This window comes from Primulina tabacum, chromosome 17 (genome assembly GCF_025594145.1).
Source record: "Primulina tabacum isolate GXHZ01 chromosome 17, ASM2559414v2, whole genome shotgun sequence".
NCBI lineage: Eukaryota > Viridiplantae > Streptophyta > Magnoliopsida > Lamiales > Gesneriaceae > Primulina > Primulina tabacum.
In genome coordinates, this window is record NC_134566.1 from 9373612 (window position 1) to 9390367 (window position 16756).

The following is a 16756-nucleotide window of genomic DNA, read 5'->3' on the forward strand; positions in this document are numbered from 1 at the left end:
CAAAAGTCAAACAGTTCTCCAAAACGAAAAGAACAATAGAAGAACCAGACATTCTCAAAAAACATCCTTAGTACACCTTACATTATGTAATTGTGCCCTCTATTTCCGTTTCAGACGAGGACCTCCCCCCTACTGTTGGTAGGAGATGAATATTGGGGTAAAGAAGATGGCTCCATAAAGTGGGAAGAAAGGGGTTTCTAAGGAGTTTGAAACACTTTACATGTGTATCTTTCCAAAATACCCTCTGTTCTTTGGGCTCACGGGGGCAGGGCAGCTAGATTTTATTTTGTCTGGCATCCTGATCCATTTGTGATAATTATTGTTCATCAATAATTTAAAAATAATCTACATAAATTTGAAATCATCATTGTTGTTTAGTTTCTCCATGAAATTGTTAAAATGTTTGTGAAATAAGGATTTCTATAAAATATGTTAAACTTGAATTTTAACCATGATACATGTTTTTATCAATTATTATTTTTTCAATGTTGTCTTAGTAGAAGTAATATAGTACCGAGCGCTTGCTGCTTTACCAAAAACTATAGATGGTAGTAATGGTGCAACTCAAATTTTTTAAATCGCACGGCAACTCAAGCACCACGGTACGATCGCTCTACCAAGCATTCTAGGGAGAATTATTGCACCCAACAATCTCCCTCCCAATAATTGCACTCCTTGCAATCAATGGGAATCGAACCCGTGACCTTGGCTCTGATACCAATTGTAGGACCGAGCGCTTGCCGATTTATAACCAAAAGCTATATCTGGTGGTAATGGTGCAACTCAAATCTTTTAAACCGCACAGCAGCTCAAGCACCACGGTTCGATCATTCTACCAAGCAGGGACAATTGTTGCACCCAACAGATAACTATCTTGGCATATCCACGAACTCACGACAAAATAATATTTATCTTCAATAGATCCATGAACTATGATAAATATTATATTTACAAATCTTGTTATTAAAAAACAAAAAATATTAAACTGATTTTTTTAATAAAACAATTGATGATTTCTCTATTTAAACAACAAAAAAAATTTATTGGACTCTTATTCCTTTTAGTTGCTTTTTCTTGGTCGTTTCTTTTTGGGGAGTGATTGAGAAATTTTAACTCATTCCCAAATGGACTGATCACATTGGTGATCTTTAGTGATATCTCTTTTTCTTGTTTAAAAAATGTATGGTGTGGTTGAGTTTACGAAACACATTCTCTTTGACAAACAATTATTTGAGGTCCTAACACCTATTTTAAGCCCCATCTATTGAAGAGATTGCATTTGTCTATTTTACTGAATCTCATGTATGGTGAAGCGATCGGTCAACCAAACCAAATTGATCAAACTGTTCTAATGTGAAGTTGGGTTCGAAGAGGGCGAAAAGTGGTCGTCAGTGTTAAAAGGTTGCATAGACAAGAAGCGGCATCAGACAAGCTTCTAGATGAAGAGGAACATCAATTAACCGATCATCACACTGGAATGTAGGCATGCTTATATGTTGCGGGGTTCTAGTTCTAGTCTGATTCTGACTAGTAACGGATCCACCAATGTCGGAACCGGTTAGCACCAGTACATGTTCCAAGGTGTGTACATTGGAACCAATATGATGAGTTGAAAAATACGTCATAAAAAGAAAATATATAAATGAAAATTGATTTCTACATTAAACATTTAAAATTAATTACAATTTACTAAAATATATTTAGAACACTTTACATCTTCCTCAGTGCTTGAGCTTTCAAATTCTTTTATTGCTCCAATGGTATTTTTTTCTACCGCAAACCAATCTTATATATGTTAGCATGCTAAGTGTTTTCAACTTTAAATTAGTTTTTTGATCACAAATGATTCTATCTCATGTTGAAAATACTAACTTGGAAGCAACACTTGAACATTAAACGACTAGGACATCTCTTTCAATTGTCACTAAGATTGGATAAAGTACCAAATTTGCTTTCTACCATTCTAAAATGTCGAAATTTCTAGAGTTTCAAAATATTGGCTTAAATAGTTCTGGTTCTCATTATAATTGTTATTGTGACCGATTTTCCTTTCAACTTTTGTTGTTTCAAACTTTGAAAGAATTTGATTTCTCTCATTCTATCTTTTTTTTTTTTGTCGGCCTTTCCACCGGTTGCTTACTCGGTCCACCATGTTCGTTATCATACAAATCAAAAATTTCTTGAAGAGACTACACGATTGACTTTTTTATCGTCAATATTCTTCTCAATAAACTTATCATAATATTCAAAAAATGATCATATGTCACCTTGACTTTGCCTAGGATAAGTAAGTTATTTAATCATGCACGATTGAGATATCCTTCCAATATTTTAAAAGATTTTCTTCCATGATTAAAAAAATAACGCATAATAACATCATCACTATATTCAATAAATTTAACAAACATATTGAAAAACATAAGTAACAACATGGATGAAGTGGGGTAGTTAAATCAAGAAAAAAAAATTGGTCGACTCTTTAAAATTTCCAACAATGAAATTTAGTTCTCAAAATATCTCTATCAAAGTCATGCAACATAAAGATTATGATGCAATAGTGTTGTAATATAGAGATACTAAATTTTAAAACGTAACAAAGTGAGCAAATAATTAGTGTTGTAATATAGAGATACTAAATTTTAAAACGTAACAAAGTGAGCAAATAATATAAAGAATTCCATTGAGTTTCATCATAAAGAAGAATTTTTTTATATTTAATCTCATTTGTAATGACTAATTATTTCTAATCAAGATCATATCTTCTTTCACGCGATAATTTTCTACATATTTTGAATTTTTCTAAAGTAGAAGTCATGTGTTCATCAAAAGCACACATAAGTTGATAATATAAAATGCACATGTATCATGAAGCAAATTATAATCTAAAACTGATTTAATGAATCTTTAAGGTATTTAATCGTAATATTATTGATACTCGCATTATCTAATATAATTGACATTATCCTCATTCGTATGCCATAACATTAATAAAATTTAAAATATATCTAGCTATAATGTATTTGATATGTGACGATCCTAATTCATCTAAAATAAATTTTTTTTTTGCATATTGTAAGTTTATCAATCCAATCACATGTAAGAATTATATTAAATTCAGATTTTACATTAGTTCAAATATCAGTTGTCAAACTAACTCTACAATAATAAAATCGAAATATGCGAAATTAATGATTTAAGTATTGCTTATACATATCCAAAAATATTTCTTATATTAATTTGCTAGTATTATTTAACCTGATTTCCACAGTATTTCTTAAGTGTGTCTAGAAATATTGTAGAAATCAGTTTAAATAATGCTAATAAATTCAGTAAAACCTTATTGTTTAGACATTATAAAAGATATGCAACATTTCACAACAATTTAACAATAGCTCTTCCGTAAATTCATTTTCAATTTGTAAAAATTTTAGCATTAAAAGTATTGATTTGTTGTTGTGTTGATTTTCTACTGAATGACTGTGTAGTATCAGGATGAAGTTTATGTATCTTGACCAAACGTTGTTTCAAAATTTATGGTACCACCGGAACCACCATCCATTTTGTAAGAATATTTAGTTTTGCAAATTTTACCCACGACAAAAAGAGTTTTTTGTACCTAGTTTTTGTTCAATTTGAAGTGATCCCGAACTTAGCTTCATTTTATCGGTTTATCATCTTGTTGCTTGCTTGAGCGGACGAGGAACTCGTAAATTTACACCATCTTCGTTAGGTAGTTCAATATCATCTTCCTCTTCCTGGCGAGGTTCGACTTCATCAAAGTTAGAGACGTGGCCGCCAAAATCATCACCAAACTTGAAATTTGGTGTAGTCATATCTCGCCTCGCACCTCCGACATCACCACGATTTGAAGACGTCATCATCAAAATTTGAAATATTTATTGTAAAAAAATTGTGAAATATTAAGTAAATAAAATTGCATAAATAAATAGCAAAAAATGTATGAGTGTAGAGAAATATAAAATTAGAAGAATATGATTCTTGTGTAAAAATGATAATGTATTAATGAATTCAGGGTGGTTTCGATTCCGATTCTTCCGTACCAGTTTCAGGCTTATAAGACCGAACCAGCCCATGAAGCACACCAATCAGAATGGGAGAGACTCTAAAGTTGTGCATGTATGTGACTATACAGTTAATGAGTGTTTAAAAGATTTGATAGATATTATTCATATCAATAAGGTACATCTTTTTTTCAAGAGTTTCAATTAAAAACTTGAAAGTTAACCTTGTTGACTTAGGGCAATTATGATATGAGTGATCCCTAAAAAATTTCTTATGGTATATGAGTTAGGGCATAAGCACGTTGGAAAGACTTGTGTTGGTAAAGTGAGGATAGTCATCGAATCTAGGACGTTACAAAATGGTATAAGACCTATATTAGTATGGTGTGGTCCAAGAACGAACCAACGGAAGCTGGTGGGAAAATGACGCCTTGGAAGAGGACGTGGATATGGTGCCAAGATGTTGCACATACAAGAAGTGACTCTTAGAAGGCTTCTAGGCGAATGAGAATATGAATGAATCGATCATATACTGAAATAAAGAGAGATTCCAAGGTTGTGCATGCATGAGACTGTATAGTTGAGGATAACTTAAAAGATTTGTTCAGGAGCTCATCACTTAAAAACTCAAAAGTTAAGCGTGCTTTGACTTGAGTAAATTTTGAGATGATTGACTCATGATATGTTTCTCAGGTGCACGTGAGTGAAGATATAAGCACGTTAGAAAGACGCGTATTGATACAGTGATGATAGTAATTGTAAATGGCGCGTTACATCTAAGTTTTAATAATAATCGCAAAACCGAATTTTTGACTTCGCATATCCAAATTTCCTAATTAAATTAGTTTGGATATAACTAAACTGAAAAATCATTTTCGAACTAAATCAATTCAGATTTAATCGAACGTTTGTTCACCCCTAATCTATGAGCATGGACATATTATTTATCAAAATATGATATTTTAATTAGCCAAATAATAGGAGGCTACCTTTAATTTGGCTTAAGCTATTAAGATCCAACATATCTTTGTTTACATCGTCAATGAGGAGAGTTTCATCATTTTTGGTTTTCAAAATCATTTTTTATTTAATAAAATATTTAAGAATCTTTGTTGAGTTAGTGGCATAGTTTCATCATTTGCCTTCATTCCTTTTTTCCGGGCCGTTTTGGTAATGCAAGCGGGTCAATTTCGGGCCTAGTCGTTCTGGTCTTATCTGAAGCCCAATTAAGTGTTATCTTTAATTTACCTTTTCGAAAATCCGGTACCTTCGCAGCCGCCAGAGATTCGCAAATGATCTCTACCAAATCACTCTTTAGGTAATTTTCCATGATCTACAGTCCTATCGAAGTTACGAATTAGTTTCTGTCATCAAATTTTTGTTTTCAGAATTAATTTTTTAGCTTGGAGAGCAACTAATGCTTGTGCTAAATCAAAGCCCAAGCAGTACCTTCAGGTTTAGAATTTGGATTTTGGGATAGTAATTTTCATATCTACGTTTGTGAAAATTAAGTTGGATGGAGAGTTTAGCCTGATTGTTTTTTGTTATGCTGCAGAAATGTTATTTTCGCCATGATTTGAGCTATGAGTTGACAATGGATGTTAAGAAAGGAATGCTAGAAAATACCTACCGGGGGAAAGGGAAACTGGTGAAGCAGATATGGAGAGCTGTATCTACTCAATCAAGCAGCTTTGAGCGTAAAGTTTAATATTTCTTTGTTTTTGAACAGATTTTAAGTTGTGGCTGGATTAATTAGTACGATCCCATTTCTTTGGATCGTCATGATTTTAGGCGAATGAACAGTAATGTTTTACCATTTAACAAATGGGTTATGCTTTGCATTGACTTATCAGCTGTACTGTAAAACTATGTCTATGAATTTGAAATTTTGGTATGAGTTCAAGGTAACTTGAAGCTTTTAGCTTGACCAGGTAGGTACCAAACTTGTAAAAATAGTTTTTGAGAGAAACTACTTGAACGTGGAGATGCTTTGTGATCATTGTTTGTTTTATGATCATGTTATTTAGTGTGGGGTTATTTTTTTTATTTTTTTGTTGTTCTAATATGTTATAAGATTACTAACTTCTTTCTTGGTACCATGCTTTATATAGCTTTTTCAATAGAATTGTATTTGTGATAACTGTGTTTTGATTTTTTTGGACTTACCTCTCTGCCCCCGCTCGTAAATATATCTGAATTTAAATGAGGAGAATATAAAACTATATTTGGAGTTTTTAGAAGCGTAATTGGCTTGTTAATCATTTGATAAAGTAATTGTCCCGCTTTCAAGAAATATTAAATGTTACTGTGCAGTGTATTCGATGAAGAATGTGACAATTGACCGTGGAAGTTTGCATGTTTCAGGTGATGGTGAAAAGGGTGAATTACAAATTCGATTGGAAAATATATATCCTGCTACTTCTTCAACTAATTTGACAGCTGAACATGAAAATACCAAATCAGAAGATGTGAACGAGCCAGTTCATTTCGATACGTGTATTAGTTTAGATGATGGTAATGAAGATAGATCCTTAGATGGAAAATTGATGACTCTGGAGAAGCATTCAATGTCAATGAATGTGAGTTTTCCTGTCCTTTTGTTTTCATGAAGAGTATTCTAATGTCCCTTTCTTGGTGAACTTATTCAAGGGTTTTTTTCCATAAATTAGAAGGTTTAAGCCAAGTTTTTAAGCCTCAACTTTTTCATAACTTACTATATGGGATACACAGATTGGATGCATTACTTTTTTTCTAGAAAGAGAACTCCATTCAATTCAAAGTTTATTTGATGCTTTTCCTCAATATCTGTTTAGTTTCTTTGTTTCCATTAACTGATGCAGTTTTTAATCTCGTCTTGTCTGTGTTTGTAGGTAGGTCAGTCCTTAATGCGATTCATTGCAGGGAAAGGGTATGTACATTTACAAGTACTGTATTATTTGTGGAAAATTGTAATCTCTGTTATAACATTTTGATCAGAAGAGGCACTCAAGAGGAGATTGAAGAGGAGACTGGAGTCAAAATTATATTTCCATCATCTAGAATGGAGGACTCTATAAGTGAGCTTTGTTCTGGAGTCCAGGACAATTTATGTTTGCCATGCATTTAATTAGTCGCTGTTTCAACTTTATGAGCCAATAATTTTATGAGTTTTTGATAGTTAAATTTAAAATTGTTTTGATCCAAAGATATACTTCTGGTTTGAATATGAATCAGGATAATGTAAGAAATGATCGTTGGCTCGTGTTGTTTCTACTTTTTTTATGATTGGTCCAATTCCCTTGGCTTACTACTTGATGGTAACTTAGAAACAACAATCTGGAACTTCTATGCTTTTTCAATGATTTATTTTGGAAGAAATATACCGTGAAAACCTTTAAGCTTCAAAGAACCAGAAATTTTTTTGAGTGTTATGATTGGCAACAGACAACCTTGTTTCATTTTCCTCTGTCTGTATTATGAAACTGTCATATGCTGATCATTTTTGGTAAAGTGTGCCTACTTAAAACCGTATCAATAATCAATGCCATCTTTGACGCTCAATATTTTTATTCTTGTAGCCAATGTTCACCTCTTCCTGACATATTCCTCTTTTGGTTTTCACTTTTTATGATTGAATATTGTTCAATAACTGGATATTGACAGACTTAAGTAACCACGCCGTACAATTTATCTGATTAACTTGTTTGACTAATTATCTTTTATTGCAGTCATTGAAGGCAACTCTATTGAAAGTGTTACTAAGGCATCTGAGAAAGTACAAATCATTATTGATAAGGTTTTGATGTCATAACTTTTTTTTTTTTGGCTTTATTGGCATTTTTTCCTTGGCCAAATGTAACCAATTTAACCACCGTATTGTTCATGGCTTCATTCTCTTCCAGACCTACCCTTATCTGACCAGCAACGATACACACAAAATTTTATGTCTATAAAAGGTGGTTTTGTATTAACTGTACTAACTTTGAATTTATATCATAAAGTAGTTTTTGAGATACATGTGCTCACAATGATGATGTGCTGACTTCAATGTACATTTCAAAAACTTGCCGTGCAACTGATACGATATAATAAGCACAATTCGAGTATGTGTGAACTCCTAATACATAGCAATACAATAGAATTTCTCAATACCCCCTGACTCACTCTGCTATGGCTTATATATACCTTGTTCTCTAATCAACAGCATAAGAAACAACCAAAACGTGATTACAACTAGGGGTATCAAAATTAGACCCGACCCACCAATCCGACACGGTTCAACTCGAAAAAATCAGGTTTAGGTTTGAGGTTTTCGGGTTCGAATCAGATCGGGTTGGACTCGATAGCTGACCCGAAAAAATATTCGGGTTGGGCCGGATTCGGTTCACCCGAAAATTTTAATTTTTTTAAAAAAATATATAATTAATAAATATTACCTATATTTTTATATATTGTATTTCTGTAAAAATTTTATTGTATATTTATATCATAAGTTTTCGTAATTTAATATCTATTTTGTACATTTTTTATTTTTAAAACAATTGTTTATTTAATTTAATAAATATACTTTATTTTTCTATAATTAGACTTTTAAAATTTAAATTTAAATCATATATATAAGAGAGATTTTGTTTTTTGGTGTTTAAATTAAATATTTTTTTTTTGAATTTTATGTAATTTTTTTAAAAAATTTAAAATAATCGGGTTAGTCGGGTTGATCGGATTAGTGGGGTTTGTGTTCGGTTTGGGAGTTTTTGGGTTCGGGTCGGACAAATTTTTAAATATTATTATGCACCAACGCGACCCGACCTACCTGAATTGACACCCCTAATTACAACTCAGAATCGTAACCAACAAATATTTCCCTTCATTTCAAGTGAAGTAATCGTGCATCTATGTGGGTGGCTCACTCTTTCTGTTCTGGAATGCTAGGTGAGCGCTCCATTTCCTCTCCCTCGCGTGTGATGGTATTTTGGTTGGGCTCTCTTGTGAGTTACTCCTGAACTTGGGCCATTCCAATAATTCTTTTTTTGGTCCATTCTCTAATTTGCTGGTCCAGTAGTTGGGAGCCCATGTCAGTTTCCACGTGTTATCAGCAACTGCGTCAACAAAGATAGTTACACAACTTTTCACACATATGCAGAAGTTCCGGTGTAAACTTGTGTCACCCCCAACTGTGTGAGGAAGTTACTTTTATGATCAGCAACCAAATCTTTGTACTCAGTCGAATTTTGAACACTATATTTTCAACTGACTCTCACCCATCAAGTTAAACGATTGGCATATATTTAGTCTTACAGTATTATTGACATGCTTAGTTTCTTCAGAAAATTAAATCGATTACAAGCTGATTGTCTTTTAAATGATGCTCAATATATTTTGTTCTGACTTAACATTGACTGATGCAAAGTTTCTCAATTATCAATCCAACATACAGGCTTTTGATAAATGAAAATTTTCACCGGTTTTCGAGAGAAAAATGTTTTTTTCAAGGTAGAAATTTATTTTGACAAAGCACAACAGTTCTATCAAGGGAGTGTAAAAGCTTTAAGCATCTGCATCCTGATGGAAAATGTTTAACGAAAGGAAACGGACATCATAATTTTCTATTTCGGAATCTGTTGGTTCACTGAAATTTGTTACTGAAGTTTTTGATTTTGTATGATATTTGATCTGCTATATTAATGTATTGAACAGGCAGTTAACAGTCGAGCTCTTGATTATTCTCACTTTGTTTCACTCCCTTTGGCTATTCATCCTGGATTAGTGGATAAACTCATCAATTTTCAGAAGACAATACTACAAATTGTGGCATGTGATAATGGAGAGAACCTTGACAGTGATACAAGTGGAGATAAACAACCAATGAAAGCACAAAAAGTTGATGTTGTGATGAATGCTGAAAAAGGTGATGCTTATGTTGATGTACATGTTAAAAGTGATCAACACTTCAGAAAAGCATATGTGGTCAAAGATAGAGATGCTGATACACCGGTCAAAGTGAAAATAGCCAATATCCCTCTTGTAAGTTTTTATCCGAAAAAGTCAAAAACTCCCATCTCACAGTCCAGCTCTTCTAAATTAAGGGGTAAGCTTAATTATTGTTTTAAATTTCAATCACCTTGTTTGTTTTTAACTCTTTCTCTCTGCTTCCCTGCTCCTCTCCCTTCAATAAGGACAAAATTATGCCACTATTGATCTCTTCACTCCCTTGTGGTTTAGGCTGCTTAGGATATCCTTTAACTTTTGAAACCCGGCAATTGATCTCAGTAATTTTATGTTCTCTCTTTTCATCCATTACGCAATTTGCATTATTTGATATTTACGAAGAATGGTTATATAATGCAATTCTTCCTCTGCCTTAATCAGACTATCTCGTGCAGATTTAGGTATTGAAAAGTCAATTTTTATAAAACCCAAGACCTTTCACCTGACCATTCTCATGCTGAAGTTATGGAATAAAGAACGAGTTAATGCAGCTTCTGAGGTTTTGTGGGTAAATTTCTTAACCAAATTATGCACAGGTTGCAGACAATATTATTCATAGTAACACTATTCCTCCTTTCTAGAGTGTCTCGTCTCAGGTCATGGATGTTTTGGACAATCGGCCAGTTTCGATCAAACTCAAAGGGCTGGTAGGATTTCTTCTGAATTAAATTTCAACTCTGACTTCAGCATTTATTTCAGTCATTGGGTGGTTACTCTTGATTGACCAAAAAAAAAAGCAAAAATTCAGCTACACTCCTGTGTAATCCTCTACCTGACACCACACTAGGAATATTCAGTTCTACAAACAACATATGATGCTGTTAGTGTTTCTGATTTCTGGTGGTTGCAGCATTGTATCCGTTATGTTCTATTTCCAATCAATCGCAAGGGTAAAACCATCCTTGGAGACAAACACAAACACCTGCATTATGTTATGGACGTGGCTCTGTCAAGTATTTTTAAACACACTATTACATTAATATTGATAAACCATGCATGAGTCAGGGTGCATAGTTCTCGATATCTGGGTTAGGGGTTGGTTGGGGAGAAAGCTTGTTGCAACTGTGTATTACTGTTTGGTGTGGCATAATAACTTGTCTTGTTTTTTCTCAGTGCCTCTAAAATATGCATCAATAAAGTTGGATTATATTTCTTGCAGGATTGCATGAAGGGGTCTTTGGCCAAGGCTCGTGTTCTTTATGCGCCTGTAGAAGAAGTCGATGGAGAGGACCGTCTTTTGCGTGCCAGTCGTATCCATATTTTGTGGCCAATATTTTATTTCCATATTTTTTTTTACTATCCGTTTGAGTAAAAGAGCAACTTGAGCTGTAAATGCTCTGATTAATTGTCAACTTTTGATTTCCTTGAACTTCCTTAGAAGTTATCATTGATGCATTTGCTGAGGCTGGTTTACTCGTTGGAACAGATGCGCAGCAAAAGCTGAAGGTATTTTTTCTTTTTACTAGACGAAGACAAGTCCTTTCCACTCCAGTGCGCTTGGAGATGTTTAATACATGACTTGTACTTATGGTTTCTGTGATGCATTGAACTTTAAGGCATATAAAATTCGGTTCTAGTTCTGTCTGTGTGTGTTAGTGGATGGGCGGGTGCTCCCTGTGAAACAACTGAAAAGTTCATTATTTTGTACTTGATTCTTTTTCTGTATATATATTTGCGATGCCGCTTTATTATTTTGCTACTTTATAAATCGGGAAAGTGGCTATATTGATTCCTTTGTTTGCAAACGAACAACTAGTAGCATATTTCTATTGTTTTTATTGAGAGTTTTCCTCCCGATACCGAGGCGTATGACACCGGCGTTGTTTCACAATCACATATTGCAAAACAACAAGTCTCGAAAGTACATAATTTCCAAACCAGTCTATTTATTCATAAATAAAAAACATTGTCTATACAACTCCAAAATAATTATAGAATATTTTACAGCAGCTGAATGTAAAACATTAACTATTGTGCGGAAGCATACAACTTGAAATAAACTGATAATGAAAATGAAGCTTAAATATTAACTGTGGTCTTCTTTTTTCTTACCGTCCCCAGAGCTATTATTGTTTTTCATCTTCTAAATGATCTTCATTCTCATCTGAGAGGGGAGTGAGTTGGTGAATGATATGGTTGTCACTCAGAAAGCGAAAAAATTCTTCTCACCCTTTAAATTCATTTCTCTACTAAAATAGTAATAGCGTATGTATACAGAAATATTCTTATTTTTCAGAAATAATCATGTATCAGAATTAAGCACTTAACAAATTATGAATTTCATGGTTAACTGATATCAATTTCCTATGTATTCTTTTCTATGAGGGATGAGGCCAGAAATCAAGAATGTTCAGAATATATATTCCTATCATTAGTTCACAAAGTTCCTACCATTATTGGTTGATTTCTTGCATGTTGTGAATTTCTATCTATAGGTCTTCAAGGGTAAGGTCTAAAATATCATTATTCATGGTCATTAACCTCCTCTTAAAAGGCACCTACCTTGGGCCATTAGCCTCCTCTTAAGCATTATTCAACCAATAAATGACTAATGCATATTTTAACCTTCATTATCACCCATTAATCACCATCACTTGAGTGGTTACAATCTCATGGAGGTGAGGGGTCTCATGGCACATAATTCAGAAAGTTGGTTAGGATGAGTTTGGGCCACTGGACTTATCACTGAAGTCTGTATAGTGACTGAATCACAATGTTTTGATGTTTTCCCTGTAGTTCATAAAAATTGAAGCTCTTTCCAACTTTAACTTGATCATTTTTCTCCTTGAAGTAAGTCCTGGCCATGCTATAATATGTACTGCTTTTATGTTCATTCTTTTTTATACTAACGATAGGCTACTTTTCCCTTGGAATGCAGTTGCACGCTACTCTTATGAATGCTCGACACAGAAAGAGGTGTTATTTCTGTTTGTCAGTTCATATGTTTGACTATCTTTTATTAATAAATCATTCACTTTGTTGGAAACTCTACCAAGGGTGCTTTAGTTTGTCTTTATGGGAAGCTAATCCTTTCATCATACTTGTTTCAGCAACAAGAACACATGGAAGCCCGACTCCTTTGATGCTAGGATTATTTTTGATCGTTATGGTTCTGAAGAATGGGGAGAGTATCCTATACGTGAAGCTCATCTTTCTCAAAGGTTTGTGTACGATGAGAATGGATACTATCACTGCTGTGCCTCAATTCCATTTCCAGAAAATATTCAAGCTGAGTGATTCGTTTACCAAAAGATTTTCCTTGTATTTCTCTACTAGAAACTGAACAGTGTTTATGTAGTTCTTTTTTTATGTTGGTTTTTATGTGATTTAATCTGCATCATATTGTTATTTCAGAAACTTATGAATAATACCATATCATAGAGATTTATTCTATAAATCTCAAATCTAAATAGAACTGATAGCCATCATATCACGACCATATTGATAGATCAATGACCTACATCTGGTAATCTCTAATACTTGCTATCAGTAGTATCTTCTGTGCCCTTTGCACTCTGTATAATGGTGGTATATGAAGCTGTAGTGTTAAAACTTGCCCTGTTAAGAAGTAGCAAAACGGGAAGCTTGGTGTATTCTGAGAGGAAAATCACTTAGTTTAACATTATTCATGAAATTTGAAATTTTCCTTTTGAAGGGGCGGCTGTCCCTTTCTCATCTGCCAGTGGTCTGACCCGGCTGACAGTTGTTGAGCAAAACATGATTTGTTACGCAGTGCAGAGGTTTGTTTGTGTTAAATATACTTGATCCCCAATTCAGTGTCATTGCCAGAGTTATACCGTGAGTATATGATTTGATCTTGATATTTACATAGTCAATAGTGTGCATATTTAGTAGTTGCAGTGGAGGAAAGGCTGGAAGGACGGTTGATAAATCTAAGATTCACTTGGCCGAAACAACGGTTGAGAAAGCTCTCAGATGTAGGATCACATCATAAATAGATGTTTGTGGCTCTCTGTGAGCCTAGACCTGGCCATGGGCCGGGTTTGGGTTTGACGCGCCAAGTTGGGTCGGGTCGGGTCGGAAAAACCCCGACAGTTTACATGCTCATCTATGACCTGTTATGGTCTGGATCTGGGTAACTGTCGGTTTTGGATTCAGTTTGATCATTTTATTTAAAAAAACATTTAAATAAATTAAAAAAAGAAGACCTGCACAATTGAGCATATAAAAACTTGATCAAATATTTTATTAGTTTAATAAAAAAATATTACATTTATTCAATAAAAGTTCTATCGTATTTAAATTTTCAACATCTTATATAAAATATATTATATTTTATTATGTTCAATTATATTCACTTGTGTTTCTTTCCGTCGTTTCGAATGTTTCTTCGGTTTTGTCTTGGTTTTCTTCATCATTTTAATATGTTGTGTTCGGCTAGTGCTTGGCCAATCATTGAACAAATATTAAACTTTCAAATATTCTGACCTTAAACTTGAATGTCTCTCATTCAATACTAAAAGTTTGTGACACTGCAATCTTTGAAATGAGATAAGTTAGAATTTATTTTGCTATTATAGACAAAATTGTATATATTTGTTTTTCTATTTTTGTAACCATCGCAAAATTTCAAAAGTTTCTGAAGGATCGGTTTTGACATCCTTGAAGGTGTTTCAAACACAATATTTTCCATAAGCTGCAATAGCTTGTGTTTTAAAAACGAATACATCGATAAATCAAATCGAGTTTGGTTTTCACACCAAGCGGAAGATAATGGAAATAATCTTTCGTTAAGAAAAATGAACAGTTTAAAGCTTTTAGCTTGTGTTTAAAATGAATAACTGAATTAAGGGGAGATCAGTTTTGGCTTGTATCAGTTCAGTTATGGAAAGAACTGAACGGATTCTAGCTTGAGCTGATCAAATCAGTTTTAGAACAATAGTTAAACAGTTAAGGACACAACACATGTTTATGGATGTTTGGAGACTTTAACTGCTCCTATGTCACCCATTCTACCACCTTGGTAGGATCCATTTGAAGACTTTGATTTATACAACTCTTTGTACAAACCCTCTCCAGAAGAGCATCACCCGCACCTAACTAGAACTCCTAGCACTTAAGATTGCATGAAGTACCTTGCAATCTACATAATGTTTAACGTCTTTATGCCAAGACTTCAAACACAATCTTTAATGTCTTTGTATGAAGACTCACTCAGCTAAACAATAAGCTCAACCCTCTGTATATTTGAGTGATTATGTCTGAGAAATGATCTAATCAATATAACACGAAGGTGTTCTCACACAGCTTGGGTAACTGCTTCTGTAAGCTGATGCGAAACGAGTGTGCCCCCTGTTTTCTTCAAACACTGGAATTCAGTTGTAGTTCCTCTCTTATTGTTGTTGATGTGGTGGTTGTTATTATCTTCAGCGGTTTTGGTCTGGTATTTATAGGCGCTCAGCTGACTGTACATGAAGACTCTATAATAATGTCTATTGCATTTGCATGTGCTTCTTTAGGACATGGCTTGTCATTCTGAAAACTGCTCTGGAAGCTTTCTCTTTTCAGTTTTGCTGCAACATTCATTATTGTATCTTCGTCTGTAAGGTAGCTTGTAGCTTGTACCTTAAATATTCGTGTTTAGCTAAATTTCATTAGATAGTCTTGTCGTGACATGCGACCATCTCAGTTGCAACTGATGCTCTGAACTGTTCTGATGAACTAGTTTTCTGAGATAATATGGTGAAATCAGTCAAAACTGTATTAGTTCTTTTGTTTAGCTGAGTTCTTCATCAGTGGAGTTATTCATCAGCTGGCCGACTTTTGAAGGTCTATAGTTGAATCACCTATCAGCTGAACAATCAGTTGAACTGTTCTTTGATATATCAGTTGGGCTGGTTCAATTTTGGCAATCAGTTGGCCTCTCGACAGCTTCCGTTTTGGCTTTAGGAACTGATCAGTTTGCGACCCGATCAGTTTTAGCTTTCTACGCGCTAGGTAATTTTGTTAGAAACAAAGTAACAAGTTTTGTTAACATCAAAATCAAGATTTCGAACATAGGATGTTCAAACAGTTTCGTCACTTGAATCACTAAAATCAAAAGAAGTATTAAAATAATTCTCACGATTCTAACTGGAACTTGAAGATCCTCATGCACGTTTCATTCGTTCTCTTAAAAAAAATTTTGTTTTAGGTAAGTTTATAAGTAATATTATTAATGGTAGTGGATTATGTTTCATGTGAAACATATTATCTACCATATTCGGTGTTATATTGAGTATAAATATCATGTAAATGAGTTTCAATATTAAACAAAATCAATGAGATATTAGGAACTTTTTTTGTAACATGGTCTAAAGATTCATACTATAATGTTAACATTTCTTGTAAGCCATCTAATTTAAGTCAAGGATCTAAAATAAAAGCATATAAAAATATTTCAGGAATTTGTAAAGAAACATTTTTTCCATTTTTTCATGACATAAATACATTAAACTAAATCATCATCATTAGATTTAATACGTTCACTAAAAATATATGCAATTTTGCAACAATGTGTTAAAACTAAATGAGAAATATGCTAATAAATATCGGATAATTGGTCACCAGCATCATCAAAAACTTTTAAAATTTTACAAATACTAGTGCATATGTTCCATTGATTTGAAAACAAATAAATATTATGAGCGTGAACATGTTGATGAAAAATATACATAATAAATCTGTATATTCAAAAAATAATAACAACAATTTATATGTTAAATTCTAACGAGTTTGAACGTCTCGAGCAAACATTTTATGTCTGA

At 33.4% G+C, this 16756-nt stretch overlaps 2 protein-coding genes across 8 annotated transcripts in view; both read left to right on the forward strand.

Moving 5' to 3' along the window:
* Positions 1–5162: 5162 nt before the first annotated feature.
* LOC142530382 (uncharacterized) lies at positions 5163–13468 on the forward strand. 7 transcript variants are annotated; one of them, XM_075636199.1, is made up of 15 exons: positions 5186–5340; positions 5411–5477; positions 5578–5719; positions 6387–6467; positions 6558–6601; positions 6893–6930; positions 6999–7078; positions 7730–7797; positions 9699–10089; positions 10385–10497; positions 10571–10636; positions 11149–11239; positions 11368–11435; positions 12868–12905; positions 13040–13468. In XM_075636199.1, the coding sequence occupies exons 1-15, from the start codon at positions 5315–5317 to the stop codon at positions 13224–13226; spliced, it is 1500 nt and encodes a 499-aa protein (XP_075492314.1). In that variant the 5' UTR covers positions 5186–5314; the 3' UTR covers positions 13227–13468. The 7 variants fall into 7 exon arrangements, with proteins under 7 accessions (XP_075492318.1, XP_075492314.1, XP_075492315.1 ...); XM_075636200.1 differs by having other exon boundaries at positions 7002–7078; XM_075636202.1 differs by having other exon boundaries at positions 6387–6466; positions 6584–6601; positions 7002–7078.
* A 3035-nt stretch (positions 13469–16503) lies between these two features.
* Positions 16504–16756, forward strand: part of LOC142530384 (large ribosomal subunit protein eL15) — a 94760-nt gene continuing 94507 nt past the window's right edge. The window contains exon 1 of the mRNA XM_075636205.1: positions 16504–16507. Within this exon, the coding sequence (XP_075492320.1) occupies positions 16504–16507 (4 nt within the window). The remainder of the gene's footprint in view (positions 16508–16756) is intronic.

What these genes read in the sequence shown, in the direction of transcription:
- LOC142530382 (XM_075636197.1), top strand. Translation starts at nt 5,315, where the DNA reads ATGATCTCTACCAAATCACTCTTTAG. An exon ending in CGATTCATTGCAGGGAAAGG is followed by an intron (nt 6,931 to 6,998) that starts GTATGTACATTT and finishes CATTTTGATCAG; the next exon opens with AAGAGGCACTCAAGAGGAGA. An exon ending in CAGCTTCTGAGGTTTTGTGG is followed by an intron (nt 10,498 to 10,570) that starts GTAAATTTCTTA and finishes CCTCCTTTCTAG; the next exon opens with AGTGTCTCGTCTCAGGTCAT.